At 37.5% G+C, this 18,971-nt stretch overlaps 4 protein-coding genes across 7 annotated transcripts; 2 read left to right on the top strand and 2 right to left on the bottom strand.

The window, feature by feature from the left end:
* Nucleotides 1-38: 38 nt before the first annotated feature.
* Nucleotides 39-1,646, top strand: LOC114539450 (UPF0193 protein EVG1 homolog). Its single transcript, XM_028560081.1, has 6 exons — nt 39-211; nt 295-357; nt 507-689; nt 1,004-1,150; nt 1,227-1,327; nt 1,462-1,646. The coding sequence occupies exons 1-6, from the start codon at nt 118-120 to the stop codon at nt 1,552-1,554; spliced, it is 681 nt and encodes a 226-aa protein (XP_028415882.1). The 5' UTR covers nt 39-117; the 3' UTR covers nt 1,555-1,646.
* A 41-nt stretch (nt 1,647-1,687) lies between these two features.
* Nucleotides 1,688-6,425, bottom strand: LOC114539447. 2 transcript variants are annotated; one of them, XM_028560075.1, is made up of 8 exons: nt 6,326-6,425; nt 4,876-4,961; nt 3,418-3,893; nt 3,005-3,099; nt 2,774-2,930; nt 2,523-2,586; nt 2,051-2,325; nt 1,688-1,955 (listed from the first exon to the last, which is right to left on the bottom strand). In XM_028560075.1, the coding sequence occupies exons 2-8, from the start codon at nt 4,958-4,960 to the stop codon at nt 1,824-1,826; spliced, it is 1,284 nt and encodes a 427-aa protein (XP_028415876.1). In that variant the 5' UTR covers nt 4,961; nt 6,326-6,425; the 3' UTR covers nt 1,688-1,823. The 2 variants fall into 2 exon arrangements, with proteins under 2 accessions (XP_028415876.1, XP_028415877.1); XM_028560076.1 differs by lacking the exon at nt 6,326-6,425 and having other exon boundaries at nt 4,876-4,978.
* On the top strand, nt 5,775-11,128 carry LOC114539445. Of its 3 annotated transcripts, none has more exons than XM_028560072.1 (9): nt 5,775-6,433; nt 7,587-7,947; nt 8,244-8,472; nt 8,674-8,768; nt 9,104-9,260; nt 9,384-9,447; nt 9,919-10,187; nt 10,262-10,421; nt 10,713-11,128. In XM_028560072.1, exons 2-9 carry the CDS (start codon nt 7,631-7,633, stop codon nt 10,865-10,867), a joined length of 1,446 nt encoding a protein of 481 aa, XP_028415873.1. In that variant the 5' UTR covers nt 5,775-6,433; nt 7,587-7,630; the 3' UTR covers nt 10,868-11,128. The 3 variants fall into 3 exon arrangements, with proteins under 3 accessions (XP_028415873.1, XP_028415875.1, XP_028415874.1); XM_028560074.1 differs by having other exon boundaries at nt 5,775-7,385; XM_028560073.1 differs by having other exon boundaries at nt 5,775-7,406.
* A 342-nt stretch (nt 11,129-11,470) lies between these two features.
* LOC114539444 (small G protein signaling modulator 3-like) lies at nt 11,471-18,709 on the bottom strand. Its single transcript, XM_028560071.1, has 28 exons — nt 18,581-18,709; nt 17,378-17,547; nt 17,212-17,275; nt 16,994-17,118; nt 16,830-16,907; nt 16,689-16,748; nt 16,245-16,439; nt 16,026-16,142; nt 15,854-15,932; nt 15,626-15,771; nt 15,247-15,342; nt 15,022-15,153; nt 14,855-14,915; nt 14,676-14,723; nt 14,484-14,554; nt 14,296-14,363; nt 14,140-14,227; nt 14,004-14,058; nt 13,735-13,784; nt 13,488-13,640; nt 13,197-13,316; nt 13,055-13,111; nt 12,926-12,954; nt 12,777-12,839; nt 12,560-12,619; nt 12,379-12,439; nt 12,091-12,099; nt 11,471-11,905 (listed from the first exon to the last, which is right to left on the bottom strand). The coding sequence occupies exons 1-28, from the start codon at nt 18,651-18,653 to the stop codon at nt 11,834-11,836; spliced, it is 2,400 nt and encodes a 799-aa protein (XP_028415872.1). The 5' UTR covers nt 18,654-18,709; the 3' UTR covers nt 11,471-11,833.
* Between the last annotated feature and the right edge of the window lie 262 nt (nt 18,710-18,971).

Genomic DNA, 18,971 nt, shown 5'->3' with positions numbered 1-18,971 from the left:
CTTGCCGCCATATTTTAAAACGAAAATTTTGACCGGGACGACCTTACTGCACATGCGCAGATGACGGTTTCCAAACACAGCTAACCCAAGCAACAATATTTTACAATCAAAACAAAGATGGCTTCGCGTCCTCGGCAACCAGTCGCGAAGGGAGGTTTATGGGCTCCTACAAGACAGCCTGTTAGCAAAGAAACCCAGGATTTACTAAAAGGTATATCATAGGTTACCTTCTCGTTTAGTTCATGGCTTTTTGGCCGTGGTTTGATCATATTTCTTCGCAATTTTCACGCGTAGTTATGATGAAGGAATCGAAGTTGACGAACTTCCAACAAAGACAACTCAGTGGTCGATTGAAAGGTTAGAATATTTGATTAGCCTGTTTGAATTTCCCTCTCGATGTCGGAGCAAAAGTAATGAAAAAAACTTACTATATTATAGTCGTTTGTTATGTCAGTGTTTCCATCTCACCGCGTTTGAACTTCCTGAATTTTTTCTAATTATACTAGATGGAGAGTCGTTCCCAACAGATGTGAATCCAACAAGTAGTACGAGGAAAGGGAATAAATCACCGCCCAAATCAACTGGGAAAGAAGTCAGGCAGTTATCAGGCACTGGGAAACGCACCCAGGCTGAGATACAGCAAAGATTGGCAAATGAAGAAGAACAGCCTTATAGACCACCCCCTGGAAGTATGTGAATGTTGGTGACTTGCTTTACGCTATATTTCTATATCTAGTTGGCTTCTGGTTATCTTAGTTTAGTTTAGGTTTCCTCCTGTAGTAACACTGGATCAATAAGAGATGATCCCTACTGGACCTCTAGGAAGAACAGTTTAGAACTGATAGAGCTATCCAGTATAAATAAAGTTAGTTTAGTTTAGGTTTCCTCCTGTAGTAACACTGGATCAATAAGAGATGATCCTTACTGGACCTCTAGGAAGAGCAGTTTAGAACTGATAAAGTTAGATTAAATACTGAAATAAAGTACATCCTATGCTGTATAGAATGTATAACAGAGAAGGATAAAAGAATTCTTCAGAACACGATGGCTTACGGTGAAGAAGGAGCGGCCATGATTGAGGAGACTCCCAGACCAAGAAAACCTCAGAGGGAAGCGAAACCAGAACCCGAAGTCGATCGTTTTGATGAAGGTACGTTGCAAACTCCCAGGTTTTGAACAGCCACAACAGACAAACACTCGGTCAACATCGTTATTTTTCATTACAGTCGTTCAGCTGATCGAAGAAAGAAAGGAATTTCTGGATGACATGGAAAGGCTTGGTCAAGGAAAGAAATATCGAAGTATTATCGCCGCTGAAATCTCACAGGTATCCATAAATTGCTGTGCCTGTGGAGTTTACAGATACTGCAAATGATACCACTCAATACGAGTGATTTGATTGACAATTGCGGGATTTCATTGATTGAAACGATAGTTAAACGTCGGTTTTTTGTGTTCTAGGGAATACGAGAACTGGAAATGATCGATAAGAAACGAACAAAAGAACTAAATCTCGCTCTGGAGAAGGAAACAGATACATCAGAGAATAGCTGATGCAATCATTTTATCTGCATGGTTGGCGCTGCACTGACGGTGAATGGACTATGAAAAGTTTGGCCCAGGAGGATTCATTCTTGGGGACGCTTTGAAAGTTTAATACCTGAAGACTTTATACTCGTAATTTATTTTGAAATATATTATTTGTTCGAATTATATTAGTAGCTATATCTATGTTTTAAAAGGATCCACTTTTGTACACTATCGGTTAATATAATATTATTCTCCGCTCTGATATTCCTGTTTAACTTATCTTTACAATTGTATTAAAAGTAATTGAAGTATCCACGATCAAAACAGAGCCCAAGTGCAATAAACAAACACAGTAATCCTAAGAAACCAAAGACGGAGTAACCAAACACACTTCCTGCAAAATATTCCATCATTCCTTTGTGAGGCTAAAAGGAAAAAAATGAAACATAACTCTCGTATGCATTTACAACACAACACGAACTCTCTAAGTCAGCTCCAAACTCTTACAAGCGAGTCATACCTCAGAGACTTGGGTATAGTTCATTATCACATTGTGGATAACGTCTCGATTATCTTCGGAATAACGTCGCAGACAATCGATCACTTCCGGCGCCCAGTCTTTTCCCAACAATACCCCATACACGCGGTCTCTGGGAATTATTCGTGTTATATCAAGATTTTTTTGACCTATCAGCTTCGAGTAATACGAAGCAACGTAAAAATCGATGAAACCAAGTCGAACTCTGTTCTCGTTGTTTGAGACTGCATCAATGACTGCACGTTCGTTTTTTTCAACTAAAAAGAAAATAGCTTCCGTTTTAATCTGCGTCACAATCGTTTGTCTTTACAGCAAGGACCTCTCGAATAAAAAAAGAACTGATAGAGCTACCCAGGAGAATCGAAATTAGTCGATTCGAGGTTCCTGTGGGAACACAATTGATGATCCAACTCTACTTTAAACTCTAGTAGAAACAGTTTAAAACTGAACTTACCTTGGAGTTGTGTGTTGTGTAAAATCGCGAACTTTTCTTCTTCTGTTTGGTTTGCAGCGGATACCTGAAGTATAAAGTTCAAGTCCAGACATCATTTACTTAAGTCTCTCTTGTAGTAACCCTGGATCACTGTGGGTGGACCACCACAACAGGTACAGAAGAATAAGTCAAAACTAAAAATCATCCGGTGAAGAGATGATTGTGGTGAAGCTAGCTCAGTCTTGATTTCCAATTTACCATGACTTCCTTACCTTAATACCATAAAAATGTTGTGTTCCCTCAAGTCGTGTAGTCGTCAGGGATGTGGTAACCACGCCCATGTACATCGCAAGAATGACCAAGCCAGCGCTGATCCAGAGAATCGTGAACAGACGACCCAGGACAGTCTTAGGAGCTATATCACCATACCTGAAAACACCAATAGTATTTTCAACGCTCTTATAGAATAAAATAAATAAAAGAGCGACACATATGATTCTCACCCTACTGTTGTCATAGTAACAGCAGCCCACCAGAAACCATTGAGAACTCCCTTTGGGCAAAACGGATCAAACATCTGAGGATTTGAACGACATTCCTGAACGAATATGAACAGTTTAAAACTGATAGAGCTATCAAGAATAAATCAAGTTAGTTTAGTTTAGGTTTCCTCCTGTAGTAACACTGGATCAATAAGAGATGATCCTTACTGGATCTCTAGGAAGAACAGTTTAGAACTGATAGAGCTATCCAGTATAAATAAAGTTAGTTTAGTTTAGGTTTCCTCCTGTAGTAACACTGGATCAATAAGAGATGATCCTTACTGGACCTCTAGGAAAAAACTAATAGAGCTATCCACTATATAAATGACGTTTGTTTAGTTCAGTCTTAACACACAATGACTTGGTTAACTAACCAAAAGCCAAATAACAAAACCACTCAGGCAAGCTGAAAGGACGACGAATATTAAGATTGGCCATGCCAAAAGAATAGCGTTTAGTAGACCTGTGCCAGTCAGGGTCTTCTTAATGAGGACAGCAACACCAGGAGAGTCTATCAACTTTACAAACGACATCCCTAAAAGCGACTCCTTTTCTTTACGTAGTTTCACAGGCATTAACAAGCTCTTTCCAGAAAGCTTTTCTGAAAACTCTACTCTCGATAAGGGAGACAGCTCCTGTAGTGTTCGTCCATGTTTCAAAATGTTAAATTCATCTGCAGATATAATGGGTTTGCAACTGTCGACGACTTGTTGCCAAATTTCAGGTAAAATTCCGCCTAAATCGCCAACGCTGTTTGCAGTCGATCCTGACGAGAAAATAAGCGGTTCTTTCAGCCACCACACGAAAGCTGGAGTCGCTTCAACATTTGAATCCGCAGCGAGTGAAAAATCTGTTAAAACAATCACAATAAGAAGTGCAGCGGCTTTCATCTGTCAAAGATGGGGAAAGCTTCCAGTTGCACTTAATATTTGATTTTTACTGAAGAATTGTTGTAAATTTTGCTACTGGGTCGACGAAAATGTCAGGAAATAAACAAATTCAAGCTTTTTTCCTTCTGCAATGCCTCGCCAAGTTGCAGTAAAAACATAAAATGCGTATACGGACTAATATATTCATATATTCATTATTCGTCGTATATCTCATCAAAGGCAACCTGTATAAATATTAATTTTAATTAAAAAAATTCGCGTTTTGGGTGTTTTGCCCAGTCGACAGAGATTAAGAAAGACGTCAACAGTCCGAATTGTTTCAAGAAGCTAGAAATTCTAGCAGACCCGACAGTGAATGATAACAATGACGTGCAAAGGAAACCGCTACAAATTTGCGGTTGTAAATTTGGCAAAATGCTTGGTTTTTTTAACGTATTTTCTTTCCATTTACAGGTGATAGCATAAATTGAAAACCTGTAGGCGTTGTGAGGCACTTAGCTGATATGAAAAACGAGATAAGTAGAGGAAAATTAAGAAACAAATATACCTTGTACGCGGGCATTTTAATGGATTATGCTCCCATGCATCGCCACTTCAAAAGCTCAACGAAATCGTCTTGAACGAAACGTAAAGTAGTATATATTCGTTACGAGGGTATTCTAAGATGATACAAAATTAAAAAACTCTTTATAAACCGTTTCCATGCCTTAAAATCCATCAACCTATAGCTTTAAATTGATATCACGTTCGTATGATGTGTATATAAGAGGAATATTTGATGAATAAATTTAAGATAAGGTTAAAAGATAAGTCATGCATCGAGGGGCGTAGATCTTTTTCAAATTTTCAAATATAAACAAGACACGCTTTGGGAGGGATTTGCCGAACCGCTTCAATGAAAAATTCTAGTATAGAACTGATGGATGCATTCACAGTACATACATAGATAACTTAGTTTAGGTTTCCTCATGAAGTATAACACAATCAGGGATGATCCAAACTGGCCAAGCTTAAGTGATAGAGCCATCCTATATGTAAATAAAGTTTTACGTTTAGTCTAAGCGTCTTCCTGTAGTGGGGGGATGAGGGATGATCCTTACTGGACCTCTGGGAAAGTAATTGAAAGCTGACGGAGCTATCCAGTATATAGGTATAGCGTGTACATCAATCTTACTTAGCGATGTTTCATGAACAATACTTGTATTTTATTTTCAAATTAAAAAATTACATGGCAGCGCTGTGCAAGAGACAATAGGACATTCGTGGCATATCGCTTTCCAAATTCATTTCACAGCGAAACCCAGCAAGTGACAACTGACAACATGCTGTTTCTAGTTCACCACACACATATACAAATCTATAGAGCTCGCTTCATCCCATTAAGGGAAAAATGATTTTCGTTTTTAAATTGCATACAAACATATTTCAGCGAAGATAACAGAGATAATAGTGAATAATTTAAGCGATGATATACGCAGTCGTAATTGCAACTAGTATTTTTTAGGGAAACGTGCAGATAATTTGAGAACTGAAAAACTAAAAGACACGTTGTTAATGAGTACCTGTGTTTTTTAGCAAAAGTGTTTTATGTTAATTAAGTCTGTAGAATATAATCAAACACGCTGAAAAACGAGCTATTTTCAACATATGCATATTCATGAATAGACATATGACTGTTTTTTGAATAGATAAAACGTATAAAGCAAGTAATAATGCCCTTTTAAGACAATCATTGACAATCCTGACGACACAGACAAGTCAGAGAGAAACCACTGGGCATATGAAATTATATATATAAAGAAGATTTATGCGGCGTTAATTCTCAAAGTCCACATGCGTTGGCAGTAGTAAGCTTGTGTACATATAGAACATAGCCTATTTTGAATAAGAAAGATATTTTCAGGACGTGATAAATGACCGCAGGAGTAGTGTCGGTTACTGGAACCAGAATTCATCAGGACTGTTGACGTTACACTAATATTGCAAAGCTATCGAAAGAGCTGGTAGATTCCGAAATCGTTTGCCGATATACATATAAAAGAGAGACCATATATTTATATATATAGTAGTGCATCAAGAATTGAACATTGTGAATTCTCACCACGGATAGAGATACAACAATATAAAGGTGTTTTTGAGCAAAGACTGGCAACTGAGGTGGCATATAGCCAAATCAGGGTGTTCATATTTTCCGCAAGGTCATAAGTGCTGTTTTTCTGCATGGGAGAAAATTTTTTTAACGAATTTACGAGGCGCATATACTCTTGTAACTTAAGTTCAAGATAACAACCACAAGAGAAGGAGATCGCCAGTCATAATGCATTAAAACCGTCGCTATACTTTCGACTCGCAAATTATTATTATCAAACCAGTGAAATAGAAAGTTGGTTACCTTTGGAACGAAGCGTCAATAGAAGAATCCTTGAAAGATAGGCCTAACAAGAATCTACCAGACTTGTGTGTTGCTGTATTTCTCAGGATAATACTGAAATAAAAAAAGGTAAAGTTAAAGTAACCGTAGATCCCAAGCATAAGGCAATATGAAAGCTTCGTCGTACACACGACATTTTGCAAGACGATAGAAAAACAAATAATTGTTATATATGTCGGAATCATTTGGAAGACGATTAGAAGTCGTAAAAGAGTTTTTTTAAAATATATTATGCAACGAATTTTGCATATCGTACAGTGCGATAATCGTACAAACTTTAATGAAAGTAAGCCGTATATTGCAACCTCTAAAATACTAATTTAATATGTGTTAAACTTAAACCTGTAATTATATTGCACAGTGTAAATTCGGTCCCTATATATCAAGAATTTCATGCATATATACTTGGATTCAAAATGTGATTTTCTCCAAATTTGTATATGTCCATTACGCTACAATTTACGCCGGCTGAAATAATCGCTAATTGAATTTGAATCATAGTTTTGCATGTAAATTACGTTTTTGTTAATTTCAAAAGCTAAATACATTCGTGGGTATGGAGTAATAATTTTATATTAATGACCTGATCCTGTCGCGTTGCTTTTAATTACATACGATGCACCGAAACAAGCAAATTGTTTGGATAAAACCGCGACAAAGGAATATGCTTGCAGGAAATTAAGTCTGTTGACTTTAGATTCTGGAGACAAGCTCTCAGAGATATATCCCCGTTTATTCAACCCAGAAAATCAATGTGAAATATACTACTACAGCGAATGACGAAATAAACACCAACTGTTTTGAAAAAAAAGCATCGTAGGTCGAAGCGTCAAGACGCCGGTTTTTTTTATCTATCGTACGCAGTTGTTTTGCCGGCAATAAAATACACAATGTATTTTTATCGTCGTGGTATCTCACCGTTTTCAAATTCATATTCCTCATAATCTCTTTGATAGAAACTTAAAGAGGAGCTTTTGGTCAATATCAATTCTGGTATTTTGACTACACACGCGAACATGCGGTATTTTTGAGTAAATTATTGGTAAATCTTTAATGCTTAAAATGATGTATTATAAGAAATCAATTGGGTGAAAAATATCATACGCGAGTTTCATCATTATTCGATGGCATTTTTTTAACATAAGCCAGCGCTCAACAGAGAGATCGATTCGCTTCCACAATGAAAGTTGAATAACTGACAAGCTTTAAAACTACCTTTTAGATGCAAAATCGCGGTGGAAATAGTTTCAACGACTATCATGCGTAATGTTGGTAAAAGCATCCAATTTCCTCGCAACTTTGGCGCTTCTCTTAACCAGCCTGCCCGCGCGTGGTAAACACCTGGATGAAACCTGCAATGAAGGTGGACAACTCACCATAATGTATTGGCAACACTGTCCGTATATCATGAGCTTACCATCTGGCCAAGTCTCAGGAATATTTCCAAACCTCCTCGGCAGTATTGTGAAGCAATGTTGCCATAGTGATGTGCACATGGTGTACCAGCAAACAAAAGGATCTTCGGACTTCTATGCTGCAATTAAAAGAGTAAGGATGACAAAAGAGAGCGTTGAAGAACAAAGGTAGAAAACACATCTTTCAACACCTCATCGCTTCGCCATTACATTGCAGTAAGATTCCTCCTGTAGTAACACTGTAGAACAGTTTAGAACTGATAGAACTATCCAGTATAAATAAAGTTAGTTTAGTTTAGGTTTCCTCCTGTAGTAACACTGGATCAATAAGAGATGATCCTTACTGGACCTCTAGAAAGAACAGTTCAGAACTGATAGAGCTAGTCAGGATAAATAAATAATCCGCCATTGTCTCCTGCTCTAATACGACGTTAATAACCAGCTTATAATTTCACTCTGCCTAGCTCTCAACCTCAGTTCGACATAGCACTGCCCCTTCATACATCGAAATATGGAAAATCCTTGTTTGAGACATTACCATTCATCGCTGTGGCCGAATCACTGGGAATAGCCGTGTTGAAACACAGCAATGTCTCTAGTGCGAAACTAATGATGTCCTTGGTTCAAGCTTGGCCTGTGTTGCTGTTTATCATACTAGCAGCATGTATCGCTGGTGTAATGATGTGGTTTGTGGTAAGTACAATTAAATCAAGCAAAATCTATTAATAATCACTTTCAGCTAAGATTGGTACGGTTATTAAAAGCTTTAAAAAAAACAAGATATCTGACTAGAAATATCCAAGCACAAAAAAGACTAAAATTCTCTGCGATATTTTTCTGATTCTTTGCTTTCATCCAGTAAGATTTAAAAAAGGTTTTTGTCACTACTTTTAGGAAAGACATTCCAATTCGAAACAGTTCTCAGCCTCGTTTTTTAGCGGAGCATTTGATGGATTTTGGTGGGCGTTTATCAGCATGACATCTGTGGGGTGAGTAATTATATATCATCTTGTTTTAAATCATATTATATTCTTTCGGAAAACTAAACACTCTATAAAAGCTTCTAATTGAAATTTTTCCCACGAAAACATTCTTTTCGCACGATAAAAGTTCTTTTCCCACGAAAAAGGTTCTATTCACATGAGAAACGTTCTAATTGTCTTTTTTTCCCATGCTTGCTACATTTTGACAAAAAGAACGTTTCTGCTACATTTCAGAATGTTCTAATTCGAATCAATGTTGCTTTGTTGTATTCTAAAGAACAAAGTCGCTACCGTACAAGAGGAAATCTGAACTGAGCTAAAAAATAAACTTGTTTCTATAGATACGGAGATAAATATCCCAAATCAGTAATCGGGAAACTGCTGGGAGCATGTTGGATCGTAACTGGAATGCTATTTGTGACAATGTTTCTTGGAATCCTGACCTCAACACTCATGACTTTGCTCATGGAAGGAACGTTTGATATCCAGCACAAAAAGGCAAGTTACAATTGTTTTTCTTGTGGTGCAGACAAGCCAATCTTACCCGATAGATAACGCTCCTTTTTAGTTATGCGGAAAATATTAGTTAAAACAACTTACATGCTTCTCATCCGTTCGTAGATCACCGTTGTTGATCGAAGCGAAGCACATTGGTTGGGAATCGAACATCACGCAACGATCAAGGGTGAGTTGCTTTTTCCTATATAGGATTGATATATAGAGCTATCCAGCAGGAGTTTAGTTTGGATCTGGACCTCTAGGAAGAACATTTTAGAACTGATAGAGCTATCCAGTATAAATAAAGTTAGTTTAGTTTAGTTTTCCTCCTGTAGTAACACTGGTTCAATAAGAGATGATCCTTACTGGACCTCTAGGAAGAACAGTTTAGAACTGATAGAGCTATCCAGTATAAATAAAGTTAGTTTAGTTTAGTTTTAATTTCCTCCTGTAGTAACACTGAATCAATAAGAGATGATCTTTACTGGACCTCTAGGAAGAACAGTTTAGAACTGATAGAGCTATCCAGTATAAATAAAGTTAGTTTAGTTTAGGTTTCCTCCTGTAGTAACACTGGATCAATAAGAGATGATCCTTACTGGACCTCTAGGAAGAACAGTTTAGAACTGACAGAGTATGACTTGTACGTTATTTTCAGTTGTAAAGAAACAAAAAGACCTCTACCTTCCTTTGATCGAGTACAAGGTTGACGCAGCTTTAGTGGACATCAACAGTTTACAAGATGTTATTCAAAATCTACAGAAAGAACATAATATCAGAGTTTCTGGGGTGCTTCTCAAGGAAATATTTTACGGCATTGTACTAAGAGAACAAGCGAAAAATCTGACATCATGTTTCCAAGAATATCTTGAAAAGCATGAACAACAAATAATCAGAAAAATGTCTGAGCATATTGGGACACAAAAGGTACGATTAAATAAGATTTAGTATGATATCACTCTGTGATTTTTGCCTAAGTGCAGTTGATATTTTTCACTCAGGAGAAGCCAGGTCCCGCAGAAGATTATTTTGGCAGTGGAGGAATATTCAGTATATCCGTGTACTGTATGATCGCTGTGCTGGTCACGTTCTGTGTCTGTGGCGCTATCTGGGAGTTGCATAAAATGCGAAATTTAGCTTTAATGAATGAGGAAAGAAACGGTAACTGGATTTAAGAAATTTCCACTTCTGTTTAACTACATCTCTCATTTTATTTAGCGTTACTACAGGAGGAAACTAAATTAACTTTATTTATACTGGATAGCTCTATTAGTTCTAAACTGTTCTTCCTAGAGGTCCAGTAAGGATAATCTCTTATTGATCCAGTGTTACTACAGGAGAAAACCTAAACTAAACTAACTTTATTTATGCTGGATAGCTCTATCAGTTGTAAACTGTTAATTTCTAACATAGTAGACAGTGATACCTAAAGTAACCGACATGTTTTTTCAGTTGACGAGTACAGTGGTCAAGACTCATCGAAGAGTGGTCGGCTTGCACTCGGCACAATTAGTACATCCATCGAGGCCTTCCCGAGCGACTGTCAATGCAATATGAAGGATCCGTTTGAGTCGGTAGATCTTTACTCCAGGCAATCTGACGTTTAGAGGCATCGCTTTAGAACAGCAACTTAAAGTCATGAGGGGGTACGATTGACTTTGGGGAGATAATATGGGATATAGGAGGCGCAAGTTTACCCTTCAAGATTGACGGATTGCACTACCCTTCTCTTCTGGAGGTCTGAGGGGAGAAACTCTGAGAAAAAACGAGTTGGGAAAACAGGCTGGATCCTATGTATGAACCCAATGCTAGAACTCGTTTAAAATCAGCTAAAATCGCATGCTCGTGATCATCAGATGAAAATATCTTTACACTAATAATTATATATTATACTGGTTTACCCCCCCTGACAGCCTGGTAACAATATTATTAGCAATACAACCTGGTAAACTATTTGACACGCTTCCAAAATGTAGAGATGAATATTCAAATAATTTCATTCAATCATTATGTTCTGTTTAGTGACTATTAACAGCTAATACAACAGAAGTAAATACCGCAATAATTTCATGTTCAGTAAATCCTAATTAAACGAATTAATTCCTTGGGCTTAGGTTAGGATTAGGATTAAGTTGAACCCGAATTCTAAATCAAAGACTAATCCAATTTCAAAGATTAATTTCGGCTATTTAGGATTTACTAAACATGGGATTACTATCGTAAATATTTCAGCAAATAATACTAGCAAATATACATTTTATTCTCAAAACTTGACGATATTGCCGTCCATTAAATTTATCAGTATAATTAAATTCATTCAATTCTGACTTGTTCGGTCTAAATTCACACAAATAATTACATCAAAGACGTGTTTTTTTTCCTGAGTATTACGGTCCAGCATAAATATTCCTGCATGATACGTTTTCAGAGAAACTAGCCATTGACCAGCCTATACAATTTAAATACTATTTCCTAACTCTATTTAACAGCAGACTGTTTATTTGGGGATGATTTTGTGAATGCGTGAAAATTTCTGTTGTAAGGATACGACTGGACTGCAAATCGTAACTGGACTATAAATCCCAGCTGAATAAATGGTGTTTCACCAGCATATCTTGAACGCTGTCTTTCAATGGCTTGCTCACCTGGAAAATATAAAACATTTACCTTAAAAAACAAACTGGTATATGCACCTAAAAAGCAAGGTCTGTGAAAAGATTCAATGGTCTCCTGTTTCAACAACTTGCACACTGCATGCTAATTTTACTACAGGTTTCTAGACTTCGGCAAGGAAGGTTATAAATACTAAGAACAAATATCGTCAACTTACACTTGCGTCCTGTTTCCCAACATCAAGACACATAAAAAAGAAAAAAAACGCGTTAATTCATAATCAAGATACAATACAAACATCACAAATATTGAAAATATATATTCTTTATTCACATGATCCAATTTTGTTGGATCCAATTCACTTCTGATGGATGTTTTATAGTCTGTTGACTTGCAAAGTACGTGGACAGCAAATCAACTAAAGCCAATGCAGTACCGCTTTATTAATAACAGATTACATTCCATACATCAGAAGGGAATTGTAAACAATGTAGTGTATACTTACGCCTTTTTTATCCAGGATTTCCCAGTCAATATTTAAGCTGAAAGCGAACGAGGCCAACACTCTGGAAACACACAAAGAAAAAACACGAAACACAACAGTCAGTACAACGAGAAGATCTCGAAAAACAGACAAGCAGTCTTAGATGTACGACAGATAGCCAACTATCCGCGCGCTAACTCACCTCAGTTCACATTTAATCTGAACCCATCCTGGACTGCGGACGAATGACCACGGATAGAACCTTTTAAATGAAACAAAAACGAGGACAAAATAAGTTAAAATTAATATTACTTCTCTGGAGTCCTATAAGCAGCCACCAAAACAACATCACAAAGGAATTATATTCTCTCATGAAACAATGTGTTTTCATGATACAAAGTTTAAAACATTAGATTTACCATCTATTAACGATGTCTTCTGAGGCACACAATGATTCGAACCAGAGATGAAGACATTGCTCGCTGTGGAGAAAGATTTGAATGTTATAATATAAACGAAGACTCTGACAACACACAACTCTGAGATGCAAAGGATCTTACTAACTTACTTTAGACCGTAACATATCAGTGAGCGCAGCTAAAATGTAAAAGTTTAAATGATTAGCGCGTGTTTTAAACCCACTGTTGAAGTGGAATATGGGAACTTATCGATGAATATACAGTGGTATATAACATACCTTTACGTCCATTTGTGTTTTCGCGCTATCGTGGGTCATGTTTATGGATTGTACTGCCTTAAAAACGAACAGAAATTCACATGAGGTGCCTGCCACAGGATGTAGTCGTTGATTATTTGTGATGGTATTTGCTTCCACTTACTCTGTATAATATTTCCTCAGGCGAGAGAACTTTGCCATCTTCATCGAGTCTGAATGTTTTGCAAAGGACGAGTCTTGAATAGACTGACTGAAAATCTTTCTCGACCTGATGAGCGCTAGCCTAAAAAACATCAATTTCATTGAACGTCAAATTGAGCTGAACTTCGGCTGCCCTGCATATTTTATCCAAATTCTTTGAAGATCCCTTGTCTTGATTTGAATGAAAACGGCTCGTTCTCTTCTCATGCCAAAGTGCAGTCAGTGATGGAGGATAGTATAAAGCGTGATTTACCTCTTCTATAAAATGCCACGGATGATAGGAGCCGCCAAGGAAGGATTGTTTCTTCATACCATGTTCAAAGATATTCTTCAGAGCAGGACAGAGGCTACCTCGCACTAGGTCTGTCACCGTCTCCGAGACAGAATCATCCCCAGCACTGGAATACTAAAGACGAAACAAACATGATTTTGTACGGTGAACTTATTATGAATACAAAATAGGTCAAACACAGAAACTTAAAGTGTCTCCTCGTCATTACCTCTTTGCTTCGCTCGTCCAGTATTTCTACAAACTTGGCGGGAAACCATCCTATATTTGAGCGGGAAAGGCAACCAGCATAAACAGACTTGCTAAGGCACTAGATACGAGTATGTTGACTAATAGCTATGAAGCATTCTGAAATAACTGAAGGACTTATCATTATACTCAATTTCAGAGAATTTGGAATGCTTCATAGCTATATTAAACTGGTCTTAATCCTGTCCCATTGCCAGCCGCTACAAGTCAAAATATAATCCATAAACATACCTCGTAAACCGTTCAATTCACCGACCCAACAATGCTCGTCTTTCTGCGAGATAATCTGCAAGAAAAATGATTCAAAATTACAAACAAGTTGAGAGACGACAAGAGGCCCAAAGCAGCAGAGCATCACGTGACATACCGTGATGATGTCATTCTTTCTGAAACCAAGCTCGTCATCGTCATGACGTTCAAAATCCAGCAAAGCCTTCGCCCTTCGACGTCGATTTCTGGACAAGAAAGGACTATAAATTAAAACCTTGTACATTGCACAGCAATACTCGTCGTCCCGACTTACTTGGCAACGTTGACGAAATTCTCATAATCATGACCGTGACTCTCAACGGAATAATCGACCTGCAGACCCTACACAAAGACAACATGGTTTTGTACAAATGTAGACTAGTATAAATGCTTTACAGTGAAAGGACTATACGATAAACACTGTCTTTAGCACAGTCTGTAGTGAAATCTTCCGAGGATTACCTTTTTCACATCGAAAGCATCAAAATGCCGGGCTATTTGCAAAATAGCTTCCCTTAAATCTGCAACAAGCTCTGAAGAATGCAACAAAACGGGATTTAAGATGGAAGAACGATAATTGGTTGAAACGATTTCAATTGTGGGCAAGAAATCTTTGCTCGGTTTCATTTATAATTTAAGGATTTTAATGATTACCAGTTTGGCGGATATTCTTTGCTTTGGCCAACGCTAGTTCATGTTTACCTGGAACGGTAAAGAGACGATCAAATTCGTTCTACACATGCGCAAGTTTTGCTTACGTACCAGGCAAGTTACGTGTTCGGGATACGAAGCTACAGTACTACTGTGAGTCCAATCATTAGACTTAACCTTACCCAGGAGATATCCAATCCACGTAGAGCTCTCGGATCTTACAATGGGACGACGATGGATTTTCTGAAAAACATTATACAGAATGTCATAAGAGGATGTGAATATTGTGATTAGATATGTTTGCCAGAGGATGGAGGCAACATGACTATGGAAAGAGGGAAGAACTTGCTTGTTTGTCGCCTGAACGAGGTCCATCAATTCCTGTCAGGGAGCCAAGATCCGCCATTAAGAAGGCCAAATGTTTCTTTCGATGTGCCTCTAAGATAACGTCAGTCAGCGATCCTGAAGCCTTCGAGGCCATCTTTGGAAGAAAGATAAACAAAGTTTAAGCTTCTGGTTTGGAAAGTCACAAGGAATTCACGTCAATCGAGTGGGTTGGCGGGTGCAGCATCACCTCAAATAGCTCATTTGCATCAGTTATCTCTCCCGGGATGTCTGATAACGCGTTGAATATCTGCGCTGAGTTGTCTTGTGAAATGATATAATCTTCCTATTGAAGATAAATATAGGAGAGAGAAGTATAAGCGAGATACATTTACCACCAGAAAACAATTAACTGCACACAAACTATAAACTGTTATATCTTGAGAAATTTTCATAAGAGCAAAGCAATGACCTATACTAGATCTATTATACCTATACTGTATCTTTTACAAGTCAGTGGAACAAACTAATGTTTTCATTGAAAGAACTACAATCTCTTTCCTCTTGCATCAATCTCAAAGATATTTTGTTGTATATGTAGTTCTAAATTCAAAAAAATTTAATTCTACCTTCATTTTGATCATGCCCAGTGTGATACGAAACAGAACCACAGAGCCCTCGTAGAAAAACTGATCCCAAATTCTTAACAGCACCTTCATCTCAACAACACTTGCAAACAAAGTCAAAAACCAGTGAAGTGTGATCAGTGATATCTCTATCGAGAGAAAAAATATATGGAAAATAAGTTCTGAATTGCCTGATAATGCTGTGCAAGGTATTGTCATACCATACAGTACCTATGTCATGTTGCTTCAGAGATTCGTCTAGTTTTGGTAAATAGCTGACAATAAGTTGTCTCAGCACTCTTTGATCAGCCTAGGAAGAGAAAAGAGAAATTACGTACAATGCATAATAACATTCTGTGGTTGGAAATTAGACTAAAGCAGTTATGGTAGTTCCCTAACTTACCTGAACACCAATTAAAGTGTTGGAATAGTAGGATGGTGGTACGAGATCCTCAATAATGGTACACATCAACCAAAACGTATCCTCCTCTTCGATAAACAAAAGCAGTGTTGCTACAATCTAACAAACATAAATAAACAGTTCCAGATTATGAAAAACAACATTGTATATTAAAAGAAAAATAATTCAAATCCCTGAGCTAGCCCGCCTGTATGTACCCACCACGCCCATTCCTTGACAGTAACCAACATCAGGGTAAAGCCAGGAGAGCCCCTTTAATATCCTCCTCAGTCTCCTTGTTCCGGTGCTAGTTGGTGTTGAAAAGCAGGCGTTGCTGGGCAACGTACGCAACAGATCCTTCTCAATTTGTTTTGCCATAGCGGTCGTATTATCACTTCCGCTGGCTTTTACAATTTGCTGGAAAATGATAGAAATTGATGTCATTGATTAGCAATAGGATGGTTAATGATGTCAATGGTGAAATTAAATTCAAAATTCGGATAATATTGATGGTTTATTGCAGTGACAATGACAGTTTCTTTGACAAAATCGTTCAGGTAAATTGAAAGATAACAATTGTTGAACTTTAAATCGATTAGAGCTTGACCTGAGTAACAGTAGTGAATAATAGAATGGAACCTATTATTAAACATACAAGCAATATACCTTGTACGAAAAATCCATCGACTCTTTCTTATGCATTGCACCTGATGTTCTCATCCATATCTAGAAGAGAGAAAAGCTGTCTGAGAAATACAGATGATCAGGAAAGACAAATTGTAACCATAAATCATCATAAATTCTTACTGGTGCTCTCATGCTATGAGGAATTCCCGCATGAATTAGCTCTCTCAATTTATCAGTTCTCGATAATGTTGAAGAGACCTAAAGACAGATACCAAAGGGTACAGTTTAACCACAAGTTGTGTCCTTGAGCTCACTGGCCACAAAATGTTGTGAACTGTACTAACCTTGTCCCAAGTAAGTTCACCAAGTTCTTGGTTTTGGGTAAACTCGAGATGTGCTTGCCATTTGAGTCTCTGACCTGGCTCTTCATCTGTTACATAATGGACGGACTCTGAGCTTTCTGCTTCCGCTACAAGGAGGCAAAGCCATAATAAGAAATATTCACAATGAAGAAATTCATTCATGGTTAATTCAAAGGTGACCGAGGAGATTCACAACGTACTTGACTCAACAGAAAATCCAAATTCATCGTACTCTCCTCCAGGACTGACACCGGCATCTTCAGTCTAAATATTTAACCACACAGAGCAAAGCTCATAATCAATGCAAATATTAACAGCAAAAGGAAATGATTTGATATTTTGAGTGAGAAATGCCCACAAATGTACCTGCTGGATCCGAGCTAAAATATCTTGGGGCCATATACTTGGTGTAAGAGCAGAGAATGGTGCACCCGCAGGAGGAACAAATGAACCACTGATTGGACTGTCTGTACCATTGACTGTCATGTCATCCCATAACAAGTCATCATCCACTCCACTGCTTTCATCTCCACTATCTTTTGTAAATTTAAAAGAATCCATACTTTTTTTAATTTTGTGTGGGTATACTATAGGAGGAAACCTAAACTAAATTAACTTTATTTATACTGAATAGCTCTATCAGTTCTAAACTGTTCTTCCTAGAGGTCCAGTAAGAATCATCTCTTATTGATCCAGTGTTACTAAAGGAGGAAACCTAAACTAAATCATAATTTTTACTGGATAACTATCATATCACATAGCTCTAGTATGCAGCACCAAACTGTTCTGAGGGCTAGAAAAGATCATCTCGTATTGAATCAGAACAATTTAAAAGACCACATACTGCTCCATATAAAAAACACTGATTAATATTAGCCCAGCAATATTGCAACTCTTTGATGTTGTTGCAAAGGCAAAAATAGAGCAAAAATTGCCAGAATTTAGTAATCCTGTAATGGTGATCTTGAAATTTGATCACCAAAAGGTTCCAGTGGCCTAAATTTCAAATCTATGACTCCTAAAACCCTCAGACTACAAAAATGCATACGCTTTTTAAATAAGCATAAAAGAATTGTAATTAAACCACGAAATAAAAACATTACGCAGGCAGATTACAACAAGTCAAAAACTTTTTTTAAGATTTCTTCTTGGAAACGTTTTTCCAGTATTTTGGGAAACAACAACAGAATCACTTGGTTTTTCGGAGACAAAATACAACGAGAATACTTAAAAGCATTCTGTTATTTATGTTTTTTGAGGTCAAAACATCGTATCTGAACCTTTGATCGGTAAAAATCGATTTATTGCTCTTTAAATAGCGAACGTACAAACCGAAGTGATCATATTTCAAATTCAAAAATAAATACGCGGCAAGCGAGATAAACGAAGCGTTTATTTAACAGTTCTGTGCAAAAGCAGTTTAAAGCGACAGCAAGAGATCAATAAATAATAAGGTTTCATGCATGAACACGTATCACAGCGCCATTTGACAAGCTCATAGAGGTGTAACGGCGTTTAAAAGCAAGCTCTGAAATGAATCACAAAGAGCAATGAAATACAAAGTTGTACCTTTAGCAATCTTCTTGCTGCTGGTTGTTTTCTTATGTCGTTCAAAAGCAAACGCGCTCGACGGAAGATACATTTTTTCAGCGAAGTTTTTGCTATCGATCAAAGATCATCATCTTTGCAAGCGTAGGTTGGGAGGTTTTTACCCGGTAATAGGGCAATTATGCCGGTGTGTTTTGTTCATGTAAGGCTGCGTGTGGGCGGTGCGTTGGAGGGGGGGGGCAGTGCGTTGAAAGGCCGCGTTGGACGGGGGGGGAGAAGGCGGTGCGTCGGAGGGGGGAAGGGCGGTGAAGGTGAATAAATTTGATAATAAAACATGATTAAAAAAACTCAGCCAACGAGACAATAACCATTGAACAATAAATATATATTTGTATACATACAAACTGCTATG

Source organism: Dendronephthya gigantea, unplaced genomic scaffold (genome assembly GCF_004324835.1).
Source record: "Dendronephthya gigantea isolate DGI-Jeju-01 unplaced genomic scaffold, DenGig_1.0 000203F, whole genome shotgun sequence".
In the NCBI taxonomy this organism is placed as follows: domain Eukaryota; kingdom Metazoa; phylum Cnidaria; class Anthozoa; order Malacalcyonacea; family Nephtheidae; genus Dendronephthya; species Dendronephthya gigantea.
Note: the sequence above shows the minus strand (reverse complement) of the source record. Positions and strands in the feature narration are given on the sequence as shown.